We start from the raw sequence: 24,287 nt of genomic DNA, 5'->3' as shown, positions 1-24,287 counted from the left end.
CGTTGCTGGAAAATCACAGGCCCACACTGTTTCAAGAAAAAGAAAAAAAAGTCACAAGGCCCACATGTGCCATGGTCAAAGCGGCGAGCCCGCGATCGATAGACGCCCAACCCACCACCCCCACAACCACAAACAAGAACAGCCCCGACGCTCACACAAAAAAAGCCCGCACCACCTCTCCTCCCCCGCCGCCACCGCCACCGCCGGCAACCACCGGATCCCGAGAAGAAAGAGCCAGCGCCCGGCGAAGCGAAGCGGAGGAAGAGATGGTGGGCGCTCCGTCCTCGCCGGTGGTGAACGTGTACCCGCTCGCCAACTACACGTTCGGCACCAAGGAGGCCAAGATGGAGAAGGACACCTCCGTCGCCGACCGCCTCGCTCGCATGAAGGTCAAGTGAGTGCGCCTCCCCGCCGTCCCCCTCCCCCGCCTCCCTGATCCAGATGTGCCCCTGGCCCTGGTGTCCTCTTCTCCCGGAAACCCTAAACCCTAGAGCTCGCATCATATGCGGTTTTTGTTGGGTCGAAGACCTCCCTCGTCAGTGCCACTTTCTTGCATATTTTAGACAAAATTTGAGAATGCCTTATTTTGGCCCTTATTTAGGTACTGTCGAAGTTGCTTCATTACTGTTCATGAAGTCTACTGTTTTTGCATCTGTATGTATGTCAATACATGAAATTTCGTTATTGGAATGGCTTTAAACTTAGGGTGTTGACTTTAAGTAATGCCGAGCAATCTGTTCAAGTAATACCTTGGCTTCAGGTGCTTTGTGCCTCTGTGTAGTGCCTGTACTGGATGTGTGTTGCAAGGGAACTACAATAACAATCACTAGATCTTACTGGCAGCTCTAGCTTTTGAGCATAGTGCTTGGCAGATCCCTTTCTTGTAAGGAAGTAACTGGTAACTATTATGGAGCATTGTACATGATAATTTGTTGGAATACTAGCCTGGAATGTCAAGCTAATATGTATCATATCATATTTCATAAAGAGAGCCCATATAGATTCTTGTGCTGTTTCTTCAACTGGTTGCTAGATTTATGTACATTCTATGTTGTCTCCTAAGTATCCCCTGAACACTTGGCTACTCTGCTAAGTAGTGTAACCTTATTCTGTCAAATGGATCATCAGTTAACCCACTAATTACTTGTGCAAATGACAGCTACATGAAAGAAGGAATGCGGACAAGTGTTGAAGCAATTCTATTGGTATGTTTGTATTCATCCATCTCATAGTTACTGTTATTTGCATTCTTGTGCCTGAAACATCCAGTTGTCAGCAAAATTCCTGCAGTTACAGTGGGTTATGGCTGTAGTAATTTGTCAAATAAACTGAAATATTCACTTGGATTGTCTTATATAGGTGCAAGAGCACAACCACCCCCACATACTGTTGTTGCAAATTGGAAACACATTTTGCAAACTTCCTGGTGGACGGTTGAAGCCTGGAGAAAGTGGTGAGTTTTTGGTTGCTCAGCTTTTCTATCATATCTTTCTTATTTGGTACCATCATGAGTCTTTAGCTGTTCACTCTTGTGACTGGAATCCTGCAGAAATTGAGGGCCTGAAAAGGAAGCTATGCAGCAAGCTTGCAGTTAACTCACCTTCCTTTCCACCTAACTGGCAGGTAATGAACCAAGAGGAATTCAGTTTCATTTTTGTTAATGGTGAATGACCATATCTCATTACTTATATTTTTGGGCCTTCAAGTTGTATCTGTTCACTTTGTACCTTGCTGGATCATAGTTAACTCAGTAGTAGAGAAGGTTATCTGCATCTAGAAGAAAGAAAAATTGAACTTCCATTTCAGCGCCCCATAACCTGTTCACTTAACATGGTTGTTATAGTCATTCCTCATTTAAGTCATGCAATAATAACATTATATAGCTCCTTATGGCCTATATTGTGGCTGCACCTAAATTGGAACATTACCTTGTGTGTTAATTACAGAAAATCGTTAACACACTTTCCAGTGTTAACTGCGTACTGTCATACTGGCGCATGCTATCTTCTTTGCGTCTACACGTTTGTACAACAAGGTTCTAACTTTTGAGCGGATGTCTCTGTAATGGTTTTGATGTATTCACCAAAATATGAAGTATGTCGAATCAGGGAGAACTTTCCTGTCCTAGCCTCTGCTTACCGTAACTTTAGGCTCCGGTTTTGTTAATTATCATGCTGACTTTGTTGTGGTGAGATCCATGTAAATGATAGATCTGTAAACTGTATCCATTCAGATAAAGTTCTAATATGCTTGTTACTTTCAGGTTGGAGAGTGTGTTGCTGAATGGTGGAGGCCAAACTTTGAAACCGTGATGTATCCTTACTGCCCTCCACATATAACAAAGCCCAAGGTACACTCTTGAGTTTTTCTTGTAACCATCTATTATTAGGATTTGGGATTCAGGAATGGAAATGACCAATTTGATGAACAGGAGTGCAAGAAGCTTTTCATTGTTCACCTAACTGAAAGGGAGTATTTTGCTGTTCCAAGGAACTTGAAGCTACTTGCTGTTCCACTGTTTGAACTGTATGACAATGTTCAGGTAAGCAGCACTCATCTTATGGTGAAAGTTCACTTTTAATGCTGTTTGGAAGCACTGTACCCATCCCTCAAATATATGCCTTCAGGTTCTGTTTGGCTGGGAACCAAGTAGGATGGAATGGTTAAATCTAAGTGTTTGGAACGAAAAATACAATCATTCCAGATTTTGTTTGGTTGAGGGAATGCCATTATTGAATGGGATGCTTCCATTCTGTGGTTTGCTGGATGGATGCATGGAATGAATATAGTTTGAGTCCCTTCTTGATATGAAGGGTAATGTTGCCTCTTGCATACGTGTAAATTTCACCAATAGCTCATTTGAATTTTCAGGAGCATTTCATTTGTATTTCCAGCACAAACAATTAATAATAAGCATGCACACGCATGACAAATATAGACATCAGACATAAACACTGCCGAAAGTTTAAAAGTATGAAGCACCGATTTATGCTGTACCAATAACCGTTCTCTACAATAGTCCATGCAACCATACGAAGTTCATATGTAAGGCTTCACAAAAACTAGTCATCCAAAGTTCTTCATGACATACCTAGTCACCCAAACCAACTAGTTAGACAAATTAAAGAAATAATTGTAATGTAATGTACGCGCATGACAAATTAAAGAAATATTTGTAATGTACATGAACTGTAAAATATAATCTCAGTGGTGAGCAATGTAACAACAATTAACTCTGGAATGTGCCTCGAAATCCAACAGATACCTGACCAATTAACTAGCTAGGATTTTGTTTTTGCATGCATACCTTGAGCTTCATTTGTCTGGCCATTTCCATGATATTCCCTTGCTCTTCGGAAGCCCACCTTTGCTCCTTCCTCTGCTCGCGGTTCTGGTCACCTCCTAGTCTCCTAGCAGATGCCGAGTCCCATCAGCTGCTACGCCCAGCATCTTGCCCATAGCAGCTCCAACCCAGCAGCTGCCCAGCACTCCAAAAGGAGTGCTGGCCCACTGCTTCTACACCACCTAGCAACAGTTGCTGTCTCGCCTCCCATTTACAGCCACCAAGATGTGTGTGCCGCCACAGAGATGGACAAGAGATAGGGTTTTCTTTTTTGTTTACAGTGAGATAGAGACCACATGACGAATGAATGCAGCAATGAATTGGTCGTTTAGGCCGATTTTGCGTTATCAACATGTTGTGAATCTGGGCGAACATTCCTGTTTGTGGGACCATCTTATTTTCATTCTGATTTGCTGAGTGCTCGCAACGAAACACCAGAATGGTACCAATATCTGGAACCATTCCATTACATACCTCCAACCAAGCACACACTAAAAAAGGGCCCCAGTGATAATACCTTTTTCTTCACAAAGATGTATCCCACTACAAGCAATTTTGTTTTGCTTCACTATTTTGTTCTACTTTCCATCTATATTTGACTGAGAAAGTACCCTGTCCTGTCCAGTTAAAAACCTGCAATATAAGTCATTTTTGGTGCTGTCAATACTGGCTTAGTTGTTAAATATCCATATGGATATTTACTCTGTAGCCAGGTGATAGGAATAGGATCCTTGAAACCTGCAGTTTTCTTTTTGTTATTTCATGCGACCGTGCAGAGTTTGCTTTTTTTTTTTACAGTGCTTTGCATATTTCCATGTGCAGTTTAAATTTTGTTATTTCATGATGCTTGTATGAAATAGTCTGAATTTTGTTCTGTATGTGGATGCAGCGGTATGGACCAGTGATTTCCACCATCCCGCAGCAGCTGTCCAGGTTCCAGTTCAACATGGTGAGCTCGTAATCAGTAGTGGTGATGAGATGTGAAGATTAGTCCAGTAAGATGTATTGAGATGGATCTTGGACGAAGCACCAAACTAGATGCTGATCAACTTAGCATGACTCCTTATTTAGGCGCCAATTTTCATAAACTAGATGCTCATTCCGACTGTCTTTTATTTGGCGATGCATGCTGTTCATGCAGCTCAGGCTGGTTAGATACGTGGTGTATTATTATTTGGATGGTAATCGGTTGTTGCTCCGGCGCGCTAATCTGTTCATGTGTATGTACGTACGTACGTAGCAATGCACGTATGTCTGTATGATTGCTATGGTCTCCTGTAGTAGTAACTACGGTGCATCGGTTCTTCGTCACTGACGCTATGCATTTTATACAGTTGCTGGCTTGTCTATGTCTGTATTATCACTATATACTTATATTTTCCTCCTTTTGATCTCACATGCCACAACGCCAGATCACAGAGATTGAGTGACACCAGCCGGTAACTCGGTGCAAATCCGGCCATGGAGCATCTATAGCCGGACTTGGCAAAACCGTCCTCCCTAAATGTCTGTGTACGGCCATGGAGCATCTATAGCTGGACTTGACAAATCCGGCCATGGAGCATCTATAGCCGGACTTGGCGTGACCCTGGACAGTGTTGGACGGCTCCTCATATGTCCTGCCGAATAGCCACTCATCAAAATCATCAAATCCATGCATATCTATCATACACATAAATATCACATGTAAATAACATTTGTTTGTAGTGAAATACATGGTTTAAACATAAAATTTATTGTAATTGCATAATTCAAACATTAAGCTCTTTGATTTTCATTGTGGTAGTTGCACATGCATCTGTTGGTCTCGAAGATTAAATCTGAATCTGATCTACATCTTGTTCTTCAGATTTCTCAATAATATTGGGTTCGGGTTGCCCCTTCATCCTCGTCCTCAACTATTATATTGTGCAAAATAACATAACATATCATCAACTGCCACAAAGTCTTCGATTCCCACGTCACTGCAACTCCATGGACAATTCCCAAATGAGTTTGGAGCACTCTGAATGCTCTCTGCACATCCTTCCTAGTTTTTGTATTGTTGTAAAGTGGCTTTGTTTGTTACCACGAGGATCGGATATGGTCTTCATAAACGTTGCCCACTGATAACAGATATCAGCAGCAAGGTAGTATCCCATATTGTAATCGTGCCCATTGACAGTGTATTTGCACGGCGACACTTCCCCATTACAAAGTCTTCTAAACACGGGAGTGAAGCCCACTAATGTTGTTGTGAGAACCAAGCATGTCAAATCCACAAGTCCCTTTGATGTCACTGCTGAGTATGATGATGGCCTTTTTGTTCTTCCATTGTCAACAAGTGCAATCAATTGAACTGAGGATACCTGGAAAACCTTTAAACCCATAACACCCAATCAACAGATTTATTTTCATTAATCTATGCTAAATCATGAAACCTGACATAGCCCGTAATAATCTGCAGAGCATGGTTGGTGGGAGCAACATGGCTAATTTAGAGGATTTGTCTCCTTTTCCACCTCTTCCGACTTCCATGGGCATCACAAGTCTTCCAACCTTTCAATGGAGTACATGGCAGCAACTCGGCTAGCGCTCATAGGCGTCTTGGTGGCGTCATGCTCGTCGAGCATGTCGCATATAGAGGCGACCCGGTAGGCAATGGTGGGGTTCTTTACCGCGGTGGCGCGCTGCTCGCCGTCGACAGCCATGGCAACACGCGAGGTGAGGGCGAGGAACAATGCTATCGAGGTGACGATGAACGAGGGATTCGACCAAAGTTATATAGAGGAGGCTTCACCCAGCTCGGACAAGTCAGTGAGCGCCGTCTGAATTACTGGTTCGCATATCTACTTGCTTATCTTGAAGAGATCGCTCAACGGCGCACGCTCGCCGTCCACCGACCAGCCACCCGTCGCCGTCGCCGCATCCTCGGCCGACCCGAGGCCAGCCCGAACGCCGCACCCGCCGAGCAGCGCCCTCCAGACCCCCCGGTCCGGCCGGCAAGGCATCGCGCGCACCACGCTCACCGCCCCGTCGACATCGCCGCCACGGCAGAGCAGGTCGACCAGGCAGCCTAGTGCTCCGGCGAGGGGCGGACGCCGTGGTCCCTCTGCATCGCGTCGAACGCCCTGCGCCCTTCGCCGACGAGCCCCCCGTGGCTGCACGCCAGCAGCACGCCCATGAAGGTGAAGCGGTCGGGCCGGAAGCCCTGCCGCTTCATGAGGTCGAACAGCCTGAGCGCGTCGCCGGCCCGCCCGTGCACCGCCAGGCCCCTGATCATCACGTTCCAGGCGAACACGTCCTTGCCGCGCATCTTGAAGAAGACGACGAGCGCGCGGGCTACGTCGCAGCACATGGCGTACATCTCCAACAGCGCCGTCCCGACGGCGGCGTGGGCCTGCAGCGCCGGCGTCACCAGGTTGGCGTGCACCCACCGGCCCATCCGGAGCTTCCGGAGGTGCTCGCAGGCCGAGAGGAGCGACACGACGGTGAAGCTGTTGGGCGTGTGGCCTTCGAGCAGCATCCATGGGAAGAGGCGGAGCGCCTGCGAGAACCTGCCGTGCCTGGTGTAGCTCGAGAGCACGCAGTTCCAGGACACCAGGTTCCTCTCCGGCATCCGGCTGAACAGGCTCCTCATGCCGGCGAAGTCGCCGGCGACGGACAGCGCCCTCAGCATCGTTGTCCAAGACACCACGTCCCTCTCCGGCATCTCCGCGAAGAGCTCCTTCGCTGCCGCGATGTCGCCCGACCTGACGTGCACGGCGAGCATTGTGTTCCACGACACGACGTCCCTGTCTGGCATCGCGTCGAAGACCTCTCGCGCGGAGCCGACGTCCCCGGCCTTGGCGTGCTCCGCTATCATGTGGTTCGACAGGCCCACGGACCTGACGCGCAATCCGTCGAACAGCCTCCGCGCGTCGCCCAGCGAGCCGCCGCCGACGGAGACGTAGAATGCGAGCAGCGAGCTCCCGACGGCCGGCACGTGGTCGAGCCCCTCCTTCAGGACCCGGCCGTGGACGCCCTCGCCGCGCCGCCGCGCCCGGAGCCGCGCGCACGCGTCCAGGACGTACGGGTAGGTGAATCCGTCAGCCACCAGGCCCCGGCGCGGCATCTCGTCGAACAGCTCCAGCGCGCGCTCGTGGGGGCCGTGGTAGGAGCGCCCGCGGATCATGGCGTTGTAGAGGGCGGCGTCAGGCGGCGCCCCCGACCGGAGGAACGAGGAGAAGAGCAGGTCGGCGTGGGCCATGTCGCCGACGTCGGCGGCGCGGCGGACGAGGAGGGCGGGCAGGCCCGGGAGGCGGTGGAGGGAGGAGGTGAGGAGGAGGCCATGGATCTGGTTGAGCTGCCGGCGGGTGCAGTTCTTGGCGACGGACGAGAGGCGGGCTTCCAGGAGGCTCATTGCCGCCGCCGACGTCAAGATTTTTGGTGTACTAGTTTTTCTCAGAGTGAGAGTGTAGTTTGTTAGGCAGATTTGATAATTTGACATGGCATTTGAGGATGTCATTTAAATTTTCAATTTCCACGAAAATCTGTATTGTTTGGGCCATTCTAAGAAGATATCATGACTCACGTTATATGTTTTCGCAAATGATCATATTTTCTGAAAACCATGAGAATACATTTGACAAGCGTATTCTGAACTGACAAGCGTATTCTGAACTGACTGATATTGTGGAGCCATGCCATGTCATGGATCAAAGGTTGTTTGGCCTCCCGCCGGCGCCGCCGGCGGTCCGCTCATCTTCGGTGGCCTTAGGGCCATGGGAGCGGAGTGAATCTTGGCCCTTGACGGTGGAAGGGCTTCGTTTTTAGATATTTCTTCGAGTTTTATTAGGGTTTGTATCCTGTTGAGTAAGATGAGACGGCGGCGGCTTCCTGAAGATGGAATAAGGTTCTTCATGTTTAGGCCCCGTTTTCGGTGGTGCTTCTAGCATCGTCGGTGGACGTGTGGGGTTGTGTCTCCGGCAGATCCGTCTTTGATGGATTTGCTCGGATTTGTTCGTCGTTCAGCTTTGTTCTTGTGTCTTCAGGTTGGATTCTTCTGATCTACGCTACTCTTCATCGGCGGCGATTGCTGTTCTATTGCGCTGGTCCTATGTGACCTTAGCACGACGACTTTCCGACTATACTACAACAAATTTTGCCCGGCTTCGTCAAGGGAGGGGCGATAATAGCGGCTTCAGTGCTTGTAGTCGTCGCTAGATGGTCTATGGATCTAGACGTAGTTTTTATTATTTTTAGTGTTTGTTGTACTATCATGATTGAAAATGAATAGATCGAAATTTTTACACAAAAAAAAGGTTGTTTGGTTACATCATGAAAAAGCCCTATAAATTTCCAAGAAGGTGAAAACGTTTCTATCAAAGATTCAATGTTAAAGGAATATATATTTTCAAAATCATAGTTTATTTATTTATTGTGGATAATAATAGTATAATACTCCCTCCGCCTCATAATGCAAGATGTTATTACATCCAAGGTCACATATTGGATGTAATAACGTTTCACATTATTAGATGGATGGAGTAGCTGACTTCTACTAAACATATGTTAACTCCGTGTATCCATTTTATAGGAGAATGTTATATCTTCAATCAAAATGATTCTCATTTTTATTCAAGTCGCAAAGGGCTCATATTATTTTATTGAAAAAGAGGTCGGTTTTAGCAGAGCCAACGTCAGCTAACTTATAAAATTAAAGCATGAAGAAATCTCAAAATCATAAAATGGGCTAAAAATTCAAAGTTTGCATAATTTTTCTATATATGTGGCCAAAATTCCTTTTTTGGGAAAAACTGAAATCATTCTCGTAATTCTAAACATATTGAATGATCAATATGGGGAATTTTCAGCCAGTTTAAATTTGCAAAAATGTAGGATTTAGCCAAATTTTCTTCAAAAATTTGAAGATTTCAATAAACTTTAAAAAATACAGTAATTCAAAACATCTTAAACGATCAATTTGGAAAATCTTCAGCCGATTAATAAAACATCTATGCAAGTCCATTTTGAGTTCGGCTCGGTTCGCCTCATGTCTAGTCGACTTAGCTCAAGCCGACTCTAATGTGAGCTCAGGCTAAAAATCATTTCACTACTTTGTGTCTATGACTGGTGGGGCTTGGTCGTTAGAGTTGTGTTCAACCGGAGATTTTGGGTTTTTGTTACCGGTTAGTCTTAGAGTTGTGGTTTTTGTTAAAATCTTGAGTTGTGGTTTCGTGATACCTTAGCCCCCAAAGTCGTGTATTTGTTCCATTTCTTCTTGTGTGTGTGAGGTTTTCCGGGATTATTCAAAATTTACAAATATATGTTTACTAAATTCTAGAAAATGGGTGCACTCATTCTAGTAATTTTGTCATATTGCAGCATGTTTATTTAGTTGATGTTGCAGCTTGTTTGACTTGCCAGATCCTAGAGATGCAAGGACAGAATATCTTTGCCTTTTCGTTTGTAAGGGTTTGGACATTACACAAATTGTCACCAAAAAGTCGTTTGGTTACATCATAGAAAAATGTCATGAACCTCTCCAATAGCTTGTAATCAACGAAAACCTTTTGTATAAAAGACAGATTCTCTATTGATTTCGTAGCAATGAAAAATCTTCAAATATTCCTTAACAACAGTAGAAATGGAACGACAAATGTAGAAATACAGTTCCAGTGTAGTGTGCGGCAGTACAAGTTAATCAAATCGTGCTAGTTGCACCGCTGCGTCATTCTGCTTGTATTGGCAGCAGTAGAGCAGGTAAAATCAACATGAACGGAATTAGTGCAATTAATCGCGGCACAGTTTGATTCCACAAGCCACGACGAGCGCGCATGCATGCATGCATGCATTGCACCGACAAGTTTCTAGTCGAGCGCGCCGCCGTGGACACCGGCGGCCGGCGCGAGGCCGACTCCGTCGCCGACGCCGTCGTCACCTGGCCTGGGCTTGACGACGTCGACGAGGAAGTCGAAGAGGTCGGTGTCCCTGACGGCGGCGGCGACGTCCTCGGCGTGCACGGTCCGGCGCCGGCCCTCGAGCGTGGCGGCCCAGGCGGCCTGCGTCAGCTCGGCGACGAACAGCTCGCACGCCCTGGAGAACACCACGGGCGCCTCGCCCGAGATCATCCTGGCCCCGGCGCCGTAGCCCCCGCTGCCGTCCCCCGCCGACCGCTTCATGATCTTCTTGATCCGCGCCAGCGGCAGCGCGTGCGGCCCCGTCCTCGCCGTCGCCCCGCTTCTGGACACCCCCGAGTACGGCCTCGAAATCCTCATCCTCTAGATCGCCGCCGACCCGGTGCTAGCTAGCTACCTAATCTTCTCGCCGCCGTGCAAGGAGCTATCTATAGCTATGAGTTCTATAACAAACAAACGAACGGTGCAACCTCCAATCGAGCGCGGCCATGGACGGGATCTTATATACGCACGCCGTTTGACCCGCGAACAAGGAAGGGAGCGCGTGGTCGTGGCGGCTGCTGTCCATGGCCGGCCCGCAACCGGAGGTGGCCGGGGCCGGCAGTTTCGACAGAGACCGGTATGATTGATCTTTCGCGCATGTAGAGATTCGCGTAAACAAATCATGGGAGACGGTGGTTGGGATCGCGATGGTGTACGAACGCGGGTAGATAAATGAGGGGCGTAGCTCTCGTTGGACGCTGTTGCTTGCAGCCTTGTGCTTGCGCTGCGTGAGCGCACCTGTCGCTCGGACAGCGAGAGTCTCTCTCCGTATCCACGGTCAAGGAGGCGATGGCACCGAGGAGCATCCCGGCCGTATTTTGAAGGCGTCCTTTTCGCGGTGCGTAAGCGCCGGTGTAAAGCGCAGTTTTAGCTAGTAGCGTATGTATTCTTGTATATACGTATTATGTATCGCATGTTACGGTATTGGCATTACAAGGCATACAAAACAAATGCAGTACATATGCAAGTTTGACAAAATATGGACAAATGAACACGGTACCCTATGCCAGTTGGCGCCATAGTAGCTAGCGTGTCTGCGGGCATAGAACCGGCAACACACACCAGATCAGGGCTCATAGGTTGACTTTCTACTTGTTTATCATTTTTCGACAGTTCTACTTTCCAGAACATTTTCTAAGCAAATTTTTTTAGGTGAAGCAATTTTTTTTTGCCTTTTTTTAGGTGAAGCAAATTTCTGCTAGTTTGTAAAATTTGGGGAGCTAGCGATTCTGCACTTGTTTTGAGAGTACAAAACGAGATGTGCGTACCTTTAACTTGGATACATGAGCAATTTTCTCGAACTAGACGGATAAAATATTTATTGGCACTGGTAGAATGATTTTTAATCAACAATGTTTTTTTGGGGAAATTTAATCAACAATGTTGACATTATTATTCTTTGGAAACATTGAAAAGTTTTCTCTAGAAAGGAGATATTTTGTCTAGAACATGTTGCAGGTTCATTTTCCTACTGAGTTATGGCACTGGCACAAATAGTAGATTTTGAAGATCAAGATGGGCTGAATTATGGCAGTGATCTGCCCATCGCAAGAAGTTCAAGGCACAAGATGCTCGGAGATAGTTGAATGAGGTGGCACATGATTTATGTCAATTGGCCATCTACAAAGACAAGAGTATGTGCAGTTTGGGATCTCGATTCACTCACGGATATCTCGGTTATCCTAGACTGGCCAAGAATGTAATCCTTTATTATGTATAAGAAATAATTTCATATTTCGTCCCTCAACTTATCAACTAGCGCATGTTAATTTGGTCCCTCAACTTCAAAATCAAAATTCGCACCCTCAACTTTGCATGCCAACAAATTTTATACCTCCCCCTAAGCAAATTCGTGTCTGCAATGTGTCGAGGTTATGGAAGGCCTCATCCTCCTACCCGGCTGCCATCATCGTGCTTTTGTCTCCTCCCTGATGCCCCATCCTGCCAAGTTTCAAAATTCGTAATGTTGTCTCACACTTTTTTAATATATCACAAAACAGCCCTTTCCGTGGTCGCTTCGGATGCTCCAACGCCTCCCCTTGTGCAATTCGCCCTGCATATCCTCGTTTTCCTTTTTATTACCTTCGGAACCACATAACGGTCATAGGACACCAACATATTCTGATGATCTCCCAACCCAGTGACAACTTCTTGCCTTTTAGGCTTTGTTTGGTGGCTGCGGGAGGACAACCCAGGGCAGTAAACCCCGAGAGGGAAATTTCAACGGCACATGAGCTTCCACAGGGGAGTTCTCCTGTTTTGGATGGTCATTTGGTGGTCTTCGCCAGGACGAGCTGCGAGTCGCATCGTCGCGAGGGAGACGGCACGGGGAGATTCGCCACGAGTGCGTAGGCGTGGAACTTCTGCCCGGGAAAAGAGGAGGGTTCGGGCTGGGCCGCCCCATGGATCGGGTCGTCCAAATGTGGCGCTGGTTCTCCCTGGCCAGAGATTCCACGTGGTTTTCACGCACCGGAAAAAGGTCAGGATCCCCGGGGGAGACCCTGAAACCAAATGAGCCGATAAGAGAAGAAGCAAACTCCTTTCTCTCTTTCACCTTGTTTCTGTACCCAATTCAGTGAAATGAAATCACAAAGTTCTGTTGGCCTTTGGCATGTTTGCTCTCGAACCAATGTTTTCTTTATTTCTACCGTATCTGCCGACCCTGCATAAAGCACTCGACCAAAACAAGTCTAGGTACGAAGGGCAAGACCTTTTTTTTTTTGCGGACACGCAAAAGGCTTGCGTGCCGATGTATTAGAGGAAAGGAGAAATAATACAGAGTGTCCAGCGGCAGGCCGCGTTTACATGGGACGATGCAACTGTGCCTGGCAGGCAAGAAAATGTCGCACTAAGAAAGACAACGCCCTACATAGGAGAGGAAACTATCTCCAAATATGAGGGCAAGACCTACATTCTTCAAGCTCCTGAAGAACTAACATCTCTACATCACTCAAATTGCAACGATAGGTGATTAATCGCTACCGTGAGTAAGTCGGCGCAAGAACATGGGGCAAACGAGATTTCCCATTAGGATCACACAGATCTGCAACAATGTCGCTGGAATCTAGAAGATGTTCTGCTTCCTGGTCCTACAATTTGCAAAGCCAATTAATCTCAAAACTGCCTGGTCAACTACAGCCACCAATCACAGTTTCAGCATCTTCACATCAGGTGAGCAGCGCAGGTGAGTTTTCAGTGAACTAACTGTATGATGACAGAATCATGCATGGATTAACTTATTTGAGACCATACCAGCAATAACAGCAAGGAAATTCATTCCAGTGCCAAAACAGTTCAGTTCCAGTACCTTTATTATCCGCTTACAAAGCGTTCGGCGAAATGCCACAACGAGCCAAGCTGCCGCGGAAGCCCCCTGACGGCGGGGCGAGTCAGTCGCGGAGCACGGTGGCCGGGTCCCTGGACGGCGCGAGGCCGCCGTCGCCCTCCGGGTGACCGGGCTGGTCCTCCCAGGAGGCGGCGGCGGCTGCGGCTGCGGCGTGGTCGGAGCTGTGGATTTGGTAGTCCATGGCCTCCTGGGCGCGGTCGAGGTAGGGCTTGAATCCGACGCGGTAGGAGAGGTAGGCGAATGCCGCGGCGCCCAGCACCACGATGCCCGACCGGATCGCGTTCTGCCGCGCCCGCCCGCCGCCCCTCATCTCTGCCTCTCTCGGGTTGACGCGACGATGTGACGCTGCAGCTGAACCAGCAGTTTCTCTTGAAGGGTTGGCATGCCGAAAAGATGAAAAAGATTAATAGAAAAAAGGTGCTGCTGCCCGGGATCGAACCGGAGACCTTCAGTGTGTAAGACTGACGTGATAACCACTACACCACAGCAGCTTCTGTTGTAGAAACGAAATCTAAACATTTTATTTTTCTAATCAGCGTGATCTTTCGCCACGCCTAAGATCAGTGGCCAACCGTTTAAAGGTTTGCAGTTCTGTCAAGTCAAGTGGTCCGTATTCTTTTCTTTTTTTGTGAATATAAGTAGTACGTATTCAAAGTTACGCTGTTGTTTGGCTATAAGTTATAGCCATTTGTTAATTTTTTTTGCGGGGTATAGCCATTTGTTATTTTAAAGAAACAATAGTGAATAGTAACAATCAATATTGATTGATTGTGATGATGTACAGATTTATATCCCCGGAAGGGACGCGCCGCACATATGCGATCATTACAAGAGATGGGATTAGAAGGACGCGTCTGTTATATTAGGACGCGGTCCGTCAGGAGAGAAACCGTATGTTGGTTTTCCTAAGCAGGGGTTTCTTTTAATTAAACTAATTAATTAATCCTAACATTCTCCCTAATCTCCGCTTCAATTATTCTTATAAACATCATCATCAACATCTTGAGTAGCCTCCTCCAAAAATCATGTAGGAAAAATATGAGGAGATATGTACAATATGCCATCAAGAACTCATTTGAAAAACCCATTGAAGAAATAAGGAGAAAATGACATATCACAATGCCTACATTACTATTGCCTCATTAAAACCTTCCATAAGGAACCATTCAGGAAAAACTTATAAATGAAAAGTGTGCTATATCAAAGATCCAAGGATCACAGACATACTATCATTCAAGGATACACTACCCCTGAACTTTGCAAATCTCGAAGTCGTTTCATACCAATTTCATTGATATACTTCTCAAATAAAGAACTTGATAATGACTTTGTAAAAAAATCAACATGATTATTACATGACTTCTTTTGCAAAATATTTATCTCCGTACTTTGCTGTAACTCATGGGGATCAAATAATTTAGGAGAAATATGCTTTGTGATATTATTCTTTATATAACCTGTTTGCATATGTGTAATACATGCATAATTATCTTCATAGATAATGGCGGGTGATTCCAATGATCCAATCCCACTTGAATTTTCAATAAAATTAATCATTTTGCGAAGCCATACACATTCATGTGATGCTTCAAACAAAGCAGTAATTTCGGAATGATTCGTGGACGTAGCCACCAGAGTTTGTTTTGTCATTAGATCCTTGTTATCAATGCCAACTAGGTATCATAAGTAAATGGATCTCGGTTGTTCAATCCTTTGATAACCAAGGTCATTCTTTGCTAAAGAGAAATGATCACTATGAGTCAGACTCAATAGAATTGGATCCATTCCAAATACCGAGAATCAGGATTCTTGATCCCTATGAACCTCTCTTTCAGTTCGAGGATCCTGAGACATGTTTTCATAGTCATCTCCGAATATTTGCCATCTCGGAATATTTTTATTTCATTTTACTATGGTTGTACCTCCACTCAAGAAGACAAAACCAGATTATGATCTGTCATTATGGGGATCAGACAAGTATCCAACATCAAAATATGCCACCATGGTCTTATCCTGTTTTTTTCTCATTGAACAAACCAAGATCTTTGGTGCCTTGAAGATATCTAAAAATGTTCTTCACACCAACCCAATGCCTCTTCATTGGTGATGCACTGAATCTAGCCAATAAATTTACTACAAACGATATACCAGGCCTGGTGCAGTTCGCTAGATACATTAGTGCTCCAATAGCACTGAGGTAAGGAAACTCAAGTCATAATACCTCTTCATCATCACCCTTAGGTCTAATGGGCCTTCCATTTATGTTTTCGATGGACATGCTTTATCCATATGAAATTTCTCAAGAATCTTTTGGATATAAGAAGACAATTCTCGAAGGGAGATGTTCAAGTTGTAAGCCTAAATAAAATTTAGTCTTACGTAGATCTTTGACCCCATACTCCGTTTTAAGATGATTACTTGCCTCATGTATTTATTGTGTAGTCCCAATGATATTTAGGTCATCCACATACACCGAAATAATACAAAATCCATTTTTAGATTTCTTAATAAACACACATGGGCAATCATTATTATTTTAGTAACCCTTTGATACGTCTCCAACGTATCTATAATTTTTTATTGTTTCATGCTATTATATTATCCATCTTGATGTTTTATATGCACTATTATACTATTTTATATCATTTTTGGGACTAACTTATTAACCTAGTGCCCAGTGTCAGTTGTTGTTTTTTCCTTGTTTTTGTCTTTTACAGAAAATCAATACCAAACGAAGTCCAAACGGAATGAAACTTTTTGACGATTTTTCTTGGGCCAGAAGACACCTGGGAAGCTTCGGGAGGAGGCCAGAAGAGCCACGGATGAGCCACAAGCTCACCAGGCGCACCCTAGGGGGTGCCCTATGAGCTTGTGGGCCCACCGTGGCACCTCTAACCCTAATATCAAGTCCATGAATACCCAAATATTCCCTGTATACCAGAGGGCACACCAAAAAAATACTTTTCCGCTGCCCCAAGCTTCTGTTCTCGTGAGATCCCATCTTGGGGCCTTTTCTGGCATTCTGCCGGAGGGGGATTCGATCACTGAGGGCTTCTACATCAACCTTGCTGCCCGTCATGAATACCTTCATCCTATATATCAATCGTTACCTCCAGACCATTCCAGAGCTCATTCGTCATGTCCGTGATCTCATCCAGGGCTCTGAACAACATTCGGTCACCAACTCACATAACTCATATAGTACTATATCATCAATGAACGTTAAGCATGCGGACCCTACAGGTTTGAGAATGATGTAGACATGACCAAGACACTTCTCCGATCAATAACCAATAGCAGGACTTGGATGCCCATATTGGTTCCTACATATTCTACGAAGATCTTTATCGGTCGAACCCTTTGTCTATTGGTATGTTACTTGCCCGAGATTCGATCGTCGGTATCTCTATACCTAGTTCAATCCCGTTATCGGCAAGTCTCTTTACTCATTCCGTAATACATAATCTTGTAACTAACTCCTTAGTCACTTTGCTTGCAAGCTTCTTGTGATGTTGTATTACCGAGAGGGCCCTGAGATACCTCTCTGTCATACAGAGTGACAAATCCCAATCTTGATTCATGCCAACTCAACAAACACGTTCGGAGATACCTGTAGAGCACCTTTATGATCAACCAGTTATGAAGTGATGTTTGATAGCACACAAGGTATTCCTCCGGTATCCGGGAGTTGCATGATCTCATGGTCGAAGGAATATGTATTTGACATTAAGAAAGCACTAGCAATAAATTGAACGATCATATGCTATGCTAACGGATGGGTCTTGTCCATCACATCATTCTACTAATGATGTGACCCCGTTATCAAATGACAACTCATGTCTATGGTTAGGAAACCTTAACCATCTTTAATCAACGAGCTAGTCTAGTAGAGGCTCACTAGGGACACGGTATTTGTTTATGTATCCACACGTGTATTTAAGTTTCCGGTCAATACAATTCTAGCATGAATAATAAACCTTTATCATGATTAAGGAAATATAATAACAACCACTTTATTATTGCCTCTAGGGCATATTTCCAACAATATCTAGTAGCTAAATGGCTTTTGCTTTCTCTCCGATCTTCAATACAATGTTCTCCTCAATCTTCTTGGAGTTCTATTCAATGTAATCTTCTTTTGCAGTGTGTTTGTTGAGATCCAATGAATTGTGGGTTTATGATCATATTATTCATTGAAAGATTCTTTTCTGAACTTCAATATGCATGATTGTCATAGCTTTGTATTTCTCTCTGATCTATCTATTTGGCTTTGCCAACTAGATTGATTTATCTTCAGCGAGAGAGGTGCTTTGTGATGGGTTCATTCTTGTGGTGTCTTCACCCAGTGACAGAAAGGGTAGCAAGGCACGATCATTAAGGGGAAAACGATGGGGTTTAATCAGATTGTTTGGTTGTTGTGACGCCCCAAGACCGACGCGCCAGGTGTCTTCCAGTTATTCGTTGTTGTTGCCTTGTCTTTTGCTTGCGTGTCGCATCTTGCCATGTCATCATGTGCATTGCATCATCATGTTTTCAAAACTTGCATCCGTCCCGGTCTCCTCATTCTTTCCGTTGTCCGTTCTGAACCCAGACACACTTGCACGCGCCCGCGGCACCTCCGAAATATTATTTTATAAGTGGCATAAAAATGTTCTTAAAATGGGTTGAAAGTTGGCGTGCGGTCTTATTATAGTGTAGATAGACCGCCTGTCAATTTTCGTCGCATTCGGAGCTCGTTTGATAGCCTAATCGTTAAACATATAGCTGCATTATAGCTGGTCTATCGTCAGACGTTTCCGGTCTCCGGAAACGGTTGTCGGGTTGCATTCCTCCTCTCTCTTCTCAGTCCAACCACACACTTGACCTCATTCTCCTAACCCCTCTTTGCATAGTGCATCGACCCCTCACGCGTGTCCGAAAACTTACCCGAACCCGACCCGGGTTGTCGTTACCGATGGGTATGGATCATCCCCAAACATCTACAAGACATCTCCGATTCTTTGTTAGGCTCCCTGATACGTCCATTTTGCATCATGCTTTTATATCGATATTTATTGCATTATGGACTGTTATTTCACTTTATGTCACAATACTTATGGCTATTCTCTCTTATTTTACAAGGTTTACATAAAAAGGGAGAATGCCGTCAGCTGGAATTCTGGTTTGGAAAAGGAGCAAATATTAGAGACTGAGGGAGTTCTGGATTAGGGGGTCTCCGGACAGCCGGACTATCTCCATTGGCCGGACTATTAGACTATGAAGATACAAGATTGAAGACTTCGTCTCGTGTCCGGATGGGACTCTACTTGGCGTGGAAGGCAAGCTAGGCAATACGGATATGGATATCTCCTCCTTTGTAACCGACCTTGTGTAACCCTAACCCTCTCCGGTGTCTATATAAACCGAAGGGTTTTAGTCCGTAGGACAACAACCATAACATACAATCATACCATAGGCTAGCTTCTAGGGTTTAGCCTCTCTGATCTCGTGGTAGATCTACTCTTGTACTACCCATATCATCAATATTAATCAAGCAGGATGTAGGGTTTTACCTCCATCAAGAGGGCCTGAACCTGGGTAAAACATCATGTCCCCTGCCTCCTGTTACCATCTGGCCTAGATGCATAGTTCGGGACCCCCTACCCGAGATCCGCCGGTTTTGACACCGACATTGGTGCTTTCATTGAGATTTCCGTTGTGCCGTCAGCACCAGGAAGGATGTCTCATCCCGTCTTTAAAGACGACACTATTGCTGAGGGAGCTTTGGCTATCGGCCAAACTCTCCGGCTAGGTGGTTTTCTTATGACTGCCTGTTCGGCCGCTACGCCGACGATGACTTCTCGGGTCATCGAAAGTAATCTTCACGTCAACTTGGAACTCGCCGAGCAGTTAGATCCAATGGAGCTCTCTTCCCCGAACGAGCTCTTGGATCGCATCGCCGCCCTGGGAGTCGCTACAGACTACGATCAGATTGGGCCTAAACCCGATCTGAGAGAGATCAACTCTCCCAAGTCACCCATCACGTTGCAGTGGTGGAGGAACAATGCGGCAACCCTTCATCTATCTTAAGGACTAGCTATGTCCGGATTCCCGATCCCTCCAAGCCGGATACTCGCGGAGGGGAGGACGTCACTCAAGGCCTGAACCTAGAATCAGGCAGCGGGCTAGATTTATCGGAAAACATCCAAGAATCCAAACTTTCAAGTTCGGAAACTCCTTGGCCCCTAAGTCTCAGATTGGGTAAGGATTCGGATTCAATTCCACCCACCCACCCAAACATACGCGATCTATCCCAAATTAGGCAAGAGCTCGAAGAAACAGTACACCATTACTGGGCCAGATTCCTCCTGGTCATGAACAGGATTAAGGACTGTCGCGAGGAAGATGCAATTTCATTCTTCTTCAATAATTGCACGGACAAGGGAATCCTCAACGCCATAAGTCGCCGCAAAATTACATGCTTTACCGACTTGGTGTCCATAGTACGAAAGTACTGTGCGATGGAGAGCGCCTGGAAAACCGAAACAAAGTTTTGGGATAATCCGGCCCTGAATACAAACCTAGTCCGAAATAAAAGGGTGCATTATCACAATACACCTGGGTTAACTACCAAAAAACAAAAGCCCTCTACGGGGCAAGGAACCGTACTGGAAGGATGGCTCAACGGACCCTGCAAAATTCATAGTACAGCGGATGCAATACCAACGCACAGCCTTAGAGCATGTTGGATACTCCGGCAGGTGGCCAAAAGTGGTGAGGATCTACTCCTCCCAAAAACCACAGAGCACCATCCCGCGGACGACAATACGGTGTTAACGGTCTATGAGACCTTCGCGTCAAATAATAGACACAAACGAACACTCCGCAGCATGGCCGAAATCTGCCACATAGCAGAAATAAATCCTTGGAGTGACACGGCTATTACCTTCAATGCCAGTGACGAACCCAAATTCCGAACAGCCCGAGCACCGGCCGCACTGGTCCTTAGTCCAATCGTGGACGACTTTCGATTCACCAAGGTACTCGTGGATGGTGACAGCGGATTAAACCTCATCTATGAGGAAACTCTTCAAAATATGGAAATAGACTAGAGCCGCATTAAGAAAAGTAGCACAACCTTTAGAGGAATCATCCCCAGTCAGGAAGCACGCTATGCCGGGAAAATCACACTAGATGTGGTATTCGGCACGCCGGATAATTACAGGTCCGAAGAAATTACATTCCAAGTGGCCCCATTTAGCAGCGGATACCACGCTCTACTAGGGTGGGAGGCGTTTACAATCTTCCAAGCCATACCCCATTACGGGTACATGAAGCTCAAAATGCTCGGGCCCAACGGAATCATCACTCTTGCTAGTGATCCGGACATAGCACTCTGCACCAAAAATAAGACAGCCGCACTGGCCCTCGAGGCACTATCCGAAGCCCTAGCGGCCGAGGAACTAACTGTGCTGCGCTCCACGATAAACAGGGACGATATGATACTCGATAAAAGATCCAAGTCCACCTCCTTTAAACCGGCGGACGAAATAGTCAAATTCCAAGTCCATCAAATGGACCCTACAAAAACAGCTTCCATCGGGGCACAATTAAACCCTGATGTCGACGCCGCACTGCGAGAGTTCCTACGCGAGAACTGGGACATTTTTGCTTGGCACCCCTCAGACATGCCAGGAATCCCACGCAGGCTGGCCGAGCACAGCCTAAAGATCCTAAAAGGATTCAAGCCAGTCAAGCAGGCTCTTCGACGTTTCTTCGAGCCTAAGAGACAATCCATGGGAGAGGAACTAGACAAGCTATTGGAGACCGGATTCATCAGAGACATAAAACATCCGGAATGGCTAGCAAACCTGGTGATGGTACCAAAGAAGGACACATCCTGGCGCCTATGCGTTGATTTTAAGGACCTTAACAAGGCCTGCCCAAAGGACCCCTTCCCCCTCCCCCGCATCGATCAAATCATCGATGCTACCGCAGGACACGATTCATTGTGTTTCCTCGACGCATACTCCGGCTACCATCAAATTAAAATGGCGGAGCCAGTCCAAGCCGCAACGGCATTCATCACACCATACGGCCCATTCTGCTTCAACACAATGCCCTTCGGGCTCAAAAACGCCAGCGCAACATATCAGCGCATGATTCAGACATGTCTGGTAAATCAGATAGGCAAAACAGTGGAGGCATACGTGGATGACGTGGTCGTTAAAACCAAGCACGTCGAAACTCTAGTAGATGACTTGAGGATCACATTCGACAACCTCTGAACACATGACATCAAGCTCAATCCGGAAAAATGCGTTTTCGGCGTACCAGCGGGAAAGCTCCTGGGATTCATTGTCTCTAGTAGAGGTATTGAAGCTAATCCGACCAAAATCCAAGCGTTGTCACAGTTGGCTACCCCAACAGACCTCAAACAAATACAAAAATTGACTGGATGCGTGGCAGCTCTAAGCCGCTTTATCTCCCACTTGGCAGAAAAGGCATTACCCCTTTATCGCCTCCTCCGGCGCACCGAACACTTCGAGTGGACGGACGCTGCCTCGGCCGGACTCAACGAAATAAAAGCCATATTGGCAACAAACCCAGTCCTGGCCGCGCCAAACATTGGCGAACCAATGCTATTATACATTGCGGCAACTCATCAAGTAGTAAGCGCAGTGCTCGTCGTCGAGCGAGAAGTGGACGGACACAAATTCCCCCTTCAAAAGCCGGTTTACTATGTGTCCACTGTCCTTACTCCATGCAAATCACGGTACCCGCATTATCAAAAGATAGCGTACGCGGTACTTATGGCATCCCGGAAGCTGTGACACTACTTTCAAGAGTGTTCGATAATGGTAGCCTTGAAAGTACCACTTAACGATATTATAAACAACCGCAATGCGACGGGCCGGATTGCCAAATGGGCCATTGAGCTCCTCCCGTTCGACATAACTTACAAGCCACGGCGAGCTATTAAGTCGCAAGTTTTGGCTGACTTCGTCGCTGAGTGGACGGAAGCCGAACTCCCTAAAGAGTACGACACATATTCAAACTGGATCATGCACTTTGACGGCTCCAAAATGTTGGCTGGTCTGGGGGCTGGCGTCGTTTTGACGTCCCCAACAGGAGGTACCATTCAACACGTACTACAGATAATGTATACGGACTCCAACAATGCAGCCGAATATGAGGCCCTTCTACATGGTCTCCGGATGGCAGTATCCATGGGCATTCAACGCCTAGAGGTGCGCGGGGATTCGAACCTCGCGATATCCCAAATAAATGGAGACTTTGATGCCAAGGATCCGAAAATGGCAGCTTATCGCAATGCCGTCCTAAAAATGTCAGCTTGGTTCGAGGGGCTCGAATTTCACCATGTGACTCGGGAAAACAATCAGGCGGCGGATATCCTCGCCCGCATCGGCGCAAAACGCGATGCAGTACCTCCCAACATATTTCTGGAACGGCTCTTCAAGCCATCCGTAGCATGGGAAGGGGACACCGGTAACAACAGTCCGGACCCAGCCAAAATACCTGATACCGAACTCTTTGACACAATCGGAGGCTCCGCCACCGAAATAACACAATCAACCCACGAAATAATGGCCATTGTTTCCCCGTGGACAGAACCATTTCTGACCTACCTAACTAGACAGGAACTTCCGGAGGACCAAAATGAGGCACGCTGCATAGTGCGGCGATCCAAGGCCTACAGGGTCCATGAGGGAGAATTGTACAAAAAAAGCGCTACCGGAGCCCTTCAAAGGTGCATCTCCGAAGAGGAGGGGCGGAACCTCTTAGCAGAAACTCATGCCGGACTTGGCGGTCATCACGCCGCAGCCCGGGCTCTTGTAAGCAAGGCCTTCCGTACATGATTCTATTGGCCAACGGCCCGGGCAGATGCACAGGACTTGGTCCAACGTTGCACCGGTTGCCAGCTCTTTGCAAATCAAAGCCACATGCCACCCACCGCCCTCTGAACAATCCCCATTACATGGCCCTTCGCGGTCTGGGGGCTTGACATGGTTGGACCCCTTAAAGGGGGAACCCACAAGAAAAAATACTTATTGGTCATGGTGGATAAATTCACCAAATGGATAGAGGCTAAACCGGTTAAAATAGCCGAATCCGGACCGGTGATAGATTTCATATCCGGGGTCGTACACCGTTACGACGTCCCCCACAGCATCATCACTGATAATGACACGAACTTCACGGTCGACGAGGTAAAACTCTGGTGCAGCAAAATGGGCATCAAGCTCGATTATGCTTCAGTCTATCACCCACAAACCAACGGTCAGGTTGAACGAGAAAATGGTCTTATAATGAGTGGCATTAAACCTAGATTAGTGCGCTCCTTAACGGAGTCTGACACGCACTGGGTAGAGGAGCTCGACTCTGTACTCTGGGGGCTGCGGACCACGCCGAATCGTAGTACCGGATATACACCGTTTTTTATGGTGTACGGTGCAGAGGCAGTCCTGCCCTGTGACATAATTCATGACTCACCTCGGGTGCACATGTACGAAGAAAGAGAAGCCGAGCTCGATCGGCAGGACAGTCTGGACACCTTGGAGGAAGAGCGTGATGTAGCCAAAGCCCGTTCCGCATTTTACCAGCAACAGGCTCGCAGATACCAAAGCAGAGAAGTACGGGCCAAAACTTATAACGTTGGCGAATTAGTTCTACGGTT

General features: G+C 46.6%; 3 protein-coding genes and 1 non-coding gene across 5 annotated transcripts; 1 reads left to right on the top strand and 3 right to left on the bottom strand.

Moving 5' to 3' along the window:
• The first annotated feature begins 112 nt into the window (after positions 1–112).
• Positions 113–4,654, top strand: LOC119288319 (pre-mRNA cleavage factor Im 25 kDa subunit 2-like). Its single transcript, XM_037567943.1, has 7 exons — positions 113–394; positions 1,160–1,205; positions 1,360–1,453; positions 1,550–1,623; positions 2,264–2,350; positions 2,432–2,542; positions 4,233–4,654. Exons 1-7 carry the CDS (start codon positions 267–269, stop codon positions 4,302–4,304), a joined length of 612 nt encoding a protein of 203 aa, XP_037423840.1. The 5' UTR covers positions 113–266; the 3' UTR covers positions 4,305–4,654.
• A 5,314-nt stretch (positions 4,655–9,968) lies between these two features.
• Positions 9,969–10,683, bottom strand: LOC119325954 (nuclear transcription factor Y subunit C-3-like). The gene has a single exon (XM_037599699.1). The coding sequence runs from the start codon at positions 10,579–10,581 to the stop codon at positions 10,174–10,176; it is 408 nt and encodes a 135-aa protein (XP_037455596.1). The 5' UTR covers positions 10,582–10,683; the 3' UTR covers positions 9,969–10,173.
• A 2,291-nt stretch (positions 10,684–12,974) lies between these two features.
• Positions 12,975–13,947, bottom strand: LOC119325796. Of its 2 annotated transcripts, none has more exons than XM_037599548.1 (2): positions 13,571–13,947; positions 12,975–13,352 (listed from the first exon to the last, which is right to left on the bottom strand). In XM_037599548.1, exon 1 carries the CDS (start codon positions 13,917–13,919, stop codon positions 13,653–13,655), a length of 267 nt encoding a protein of 88 aa, XP_037455445.1. In that variant the 5' UTR covers positions 13,920–13,947; the 3' UTR covers positions 12,975–13,352; positions 13,571–13,652. The 2 variants fall into 2 exon arrangements, with proteins under 2 accessions (XP_037455445.1, XP_037455504.1); XM_037599607.1 differs by lacking the exon at positions 12,975–13,352 and adding an exon at positions 13,362–13,467.
• An 80-nt stretch (positions 13,948–14,027) lies between these two features.
• On the bottom strand, positions 14,028–14,100 carry TRNAV-UAC. Its single transcript has one exon. It is a non-coding gene; the product is annotated as a tRNA-Val (tRNA).
• Positions 14,101–24,287: the final 10,187 nt, after the last annotated feature.

Source organism: Triticum dicoccoides, chromosome 1A, assembly GCF_002162155.2.
Source record: "Triticum dicoccoides isolate Atlit2015 ecotype Zavitan chromosome 1A, WEW_v2.0, whole genome shotgun sequence".
NCBI classification, from domain to species: domain Eukaryota; kingdom Viridiplantae; phylum Streptophyta; class Magnoliopsida; order Poales; family Poaceae; genus Triticum; species Triticum dicoccoides.
This window is presented reverse-complemented; position numbering and strand designations above follow the sequence as displayed.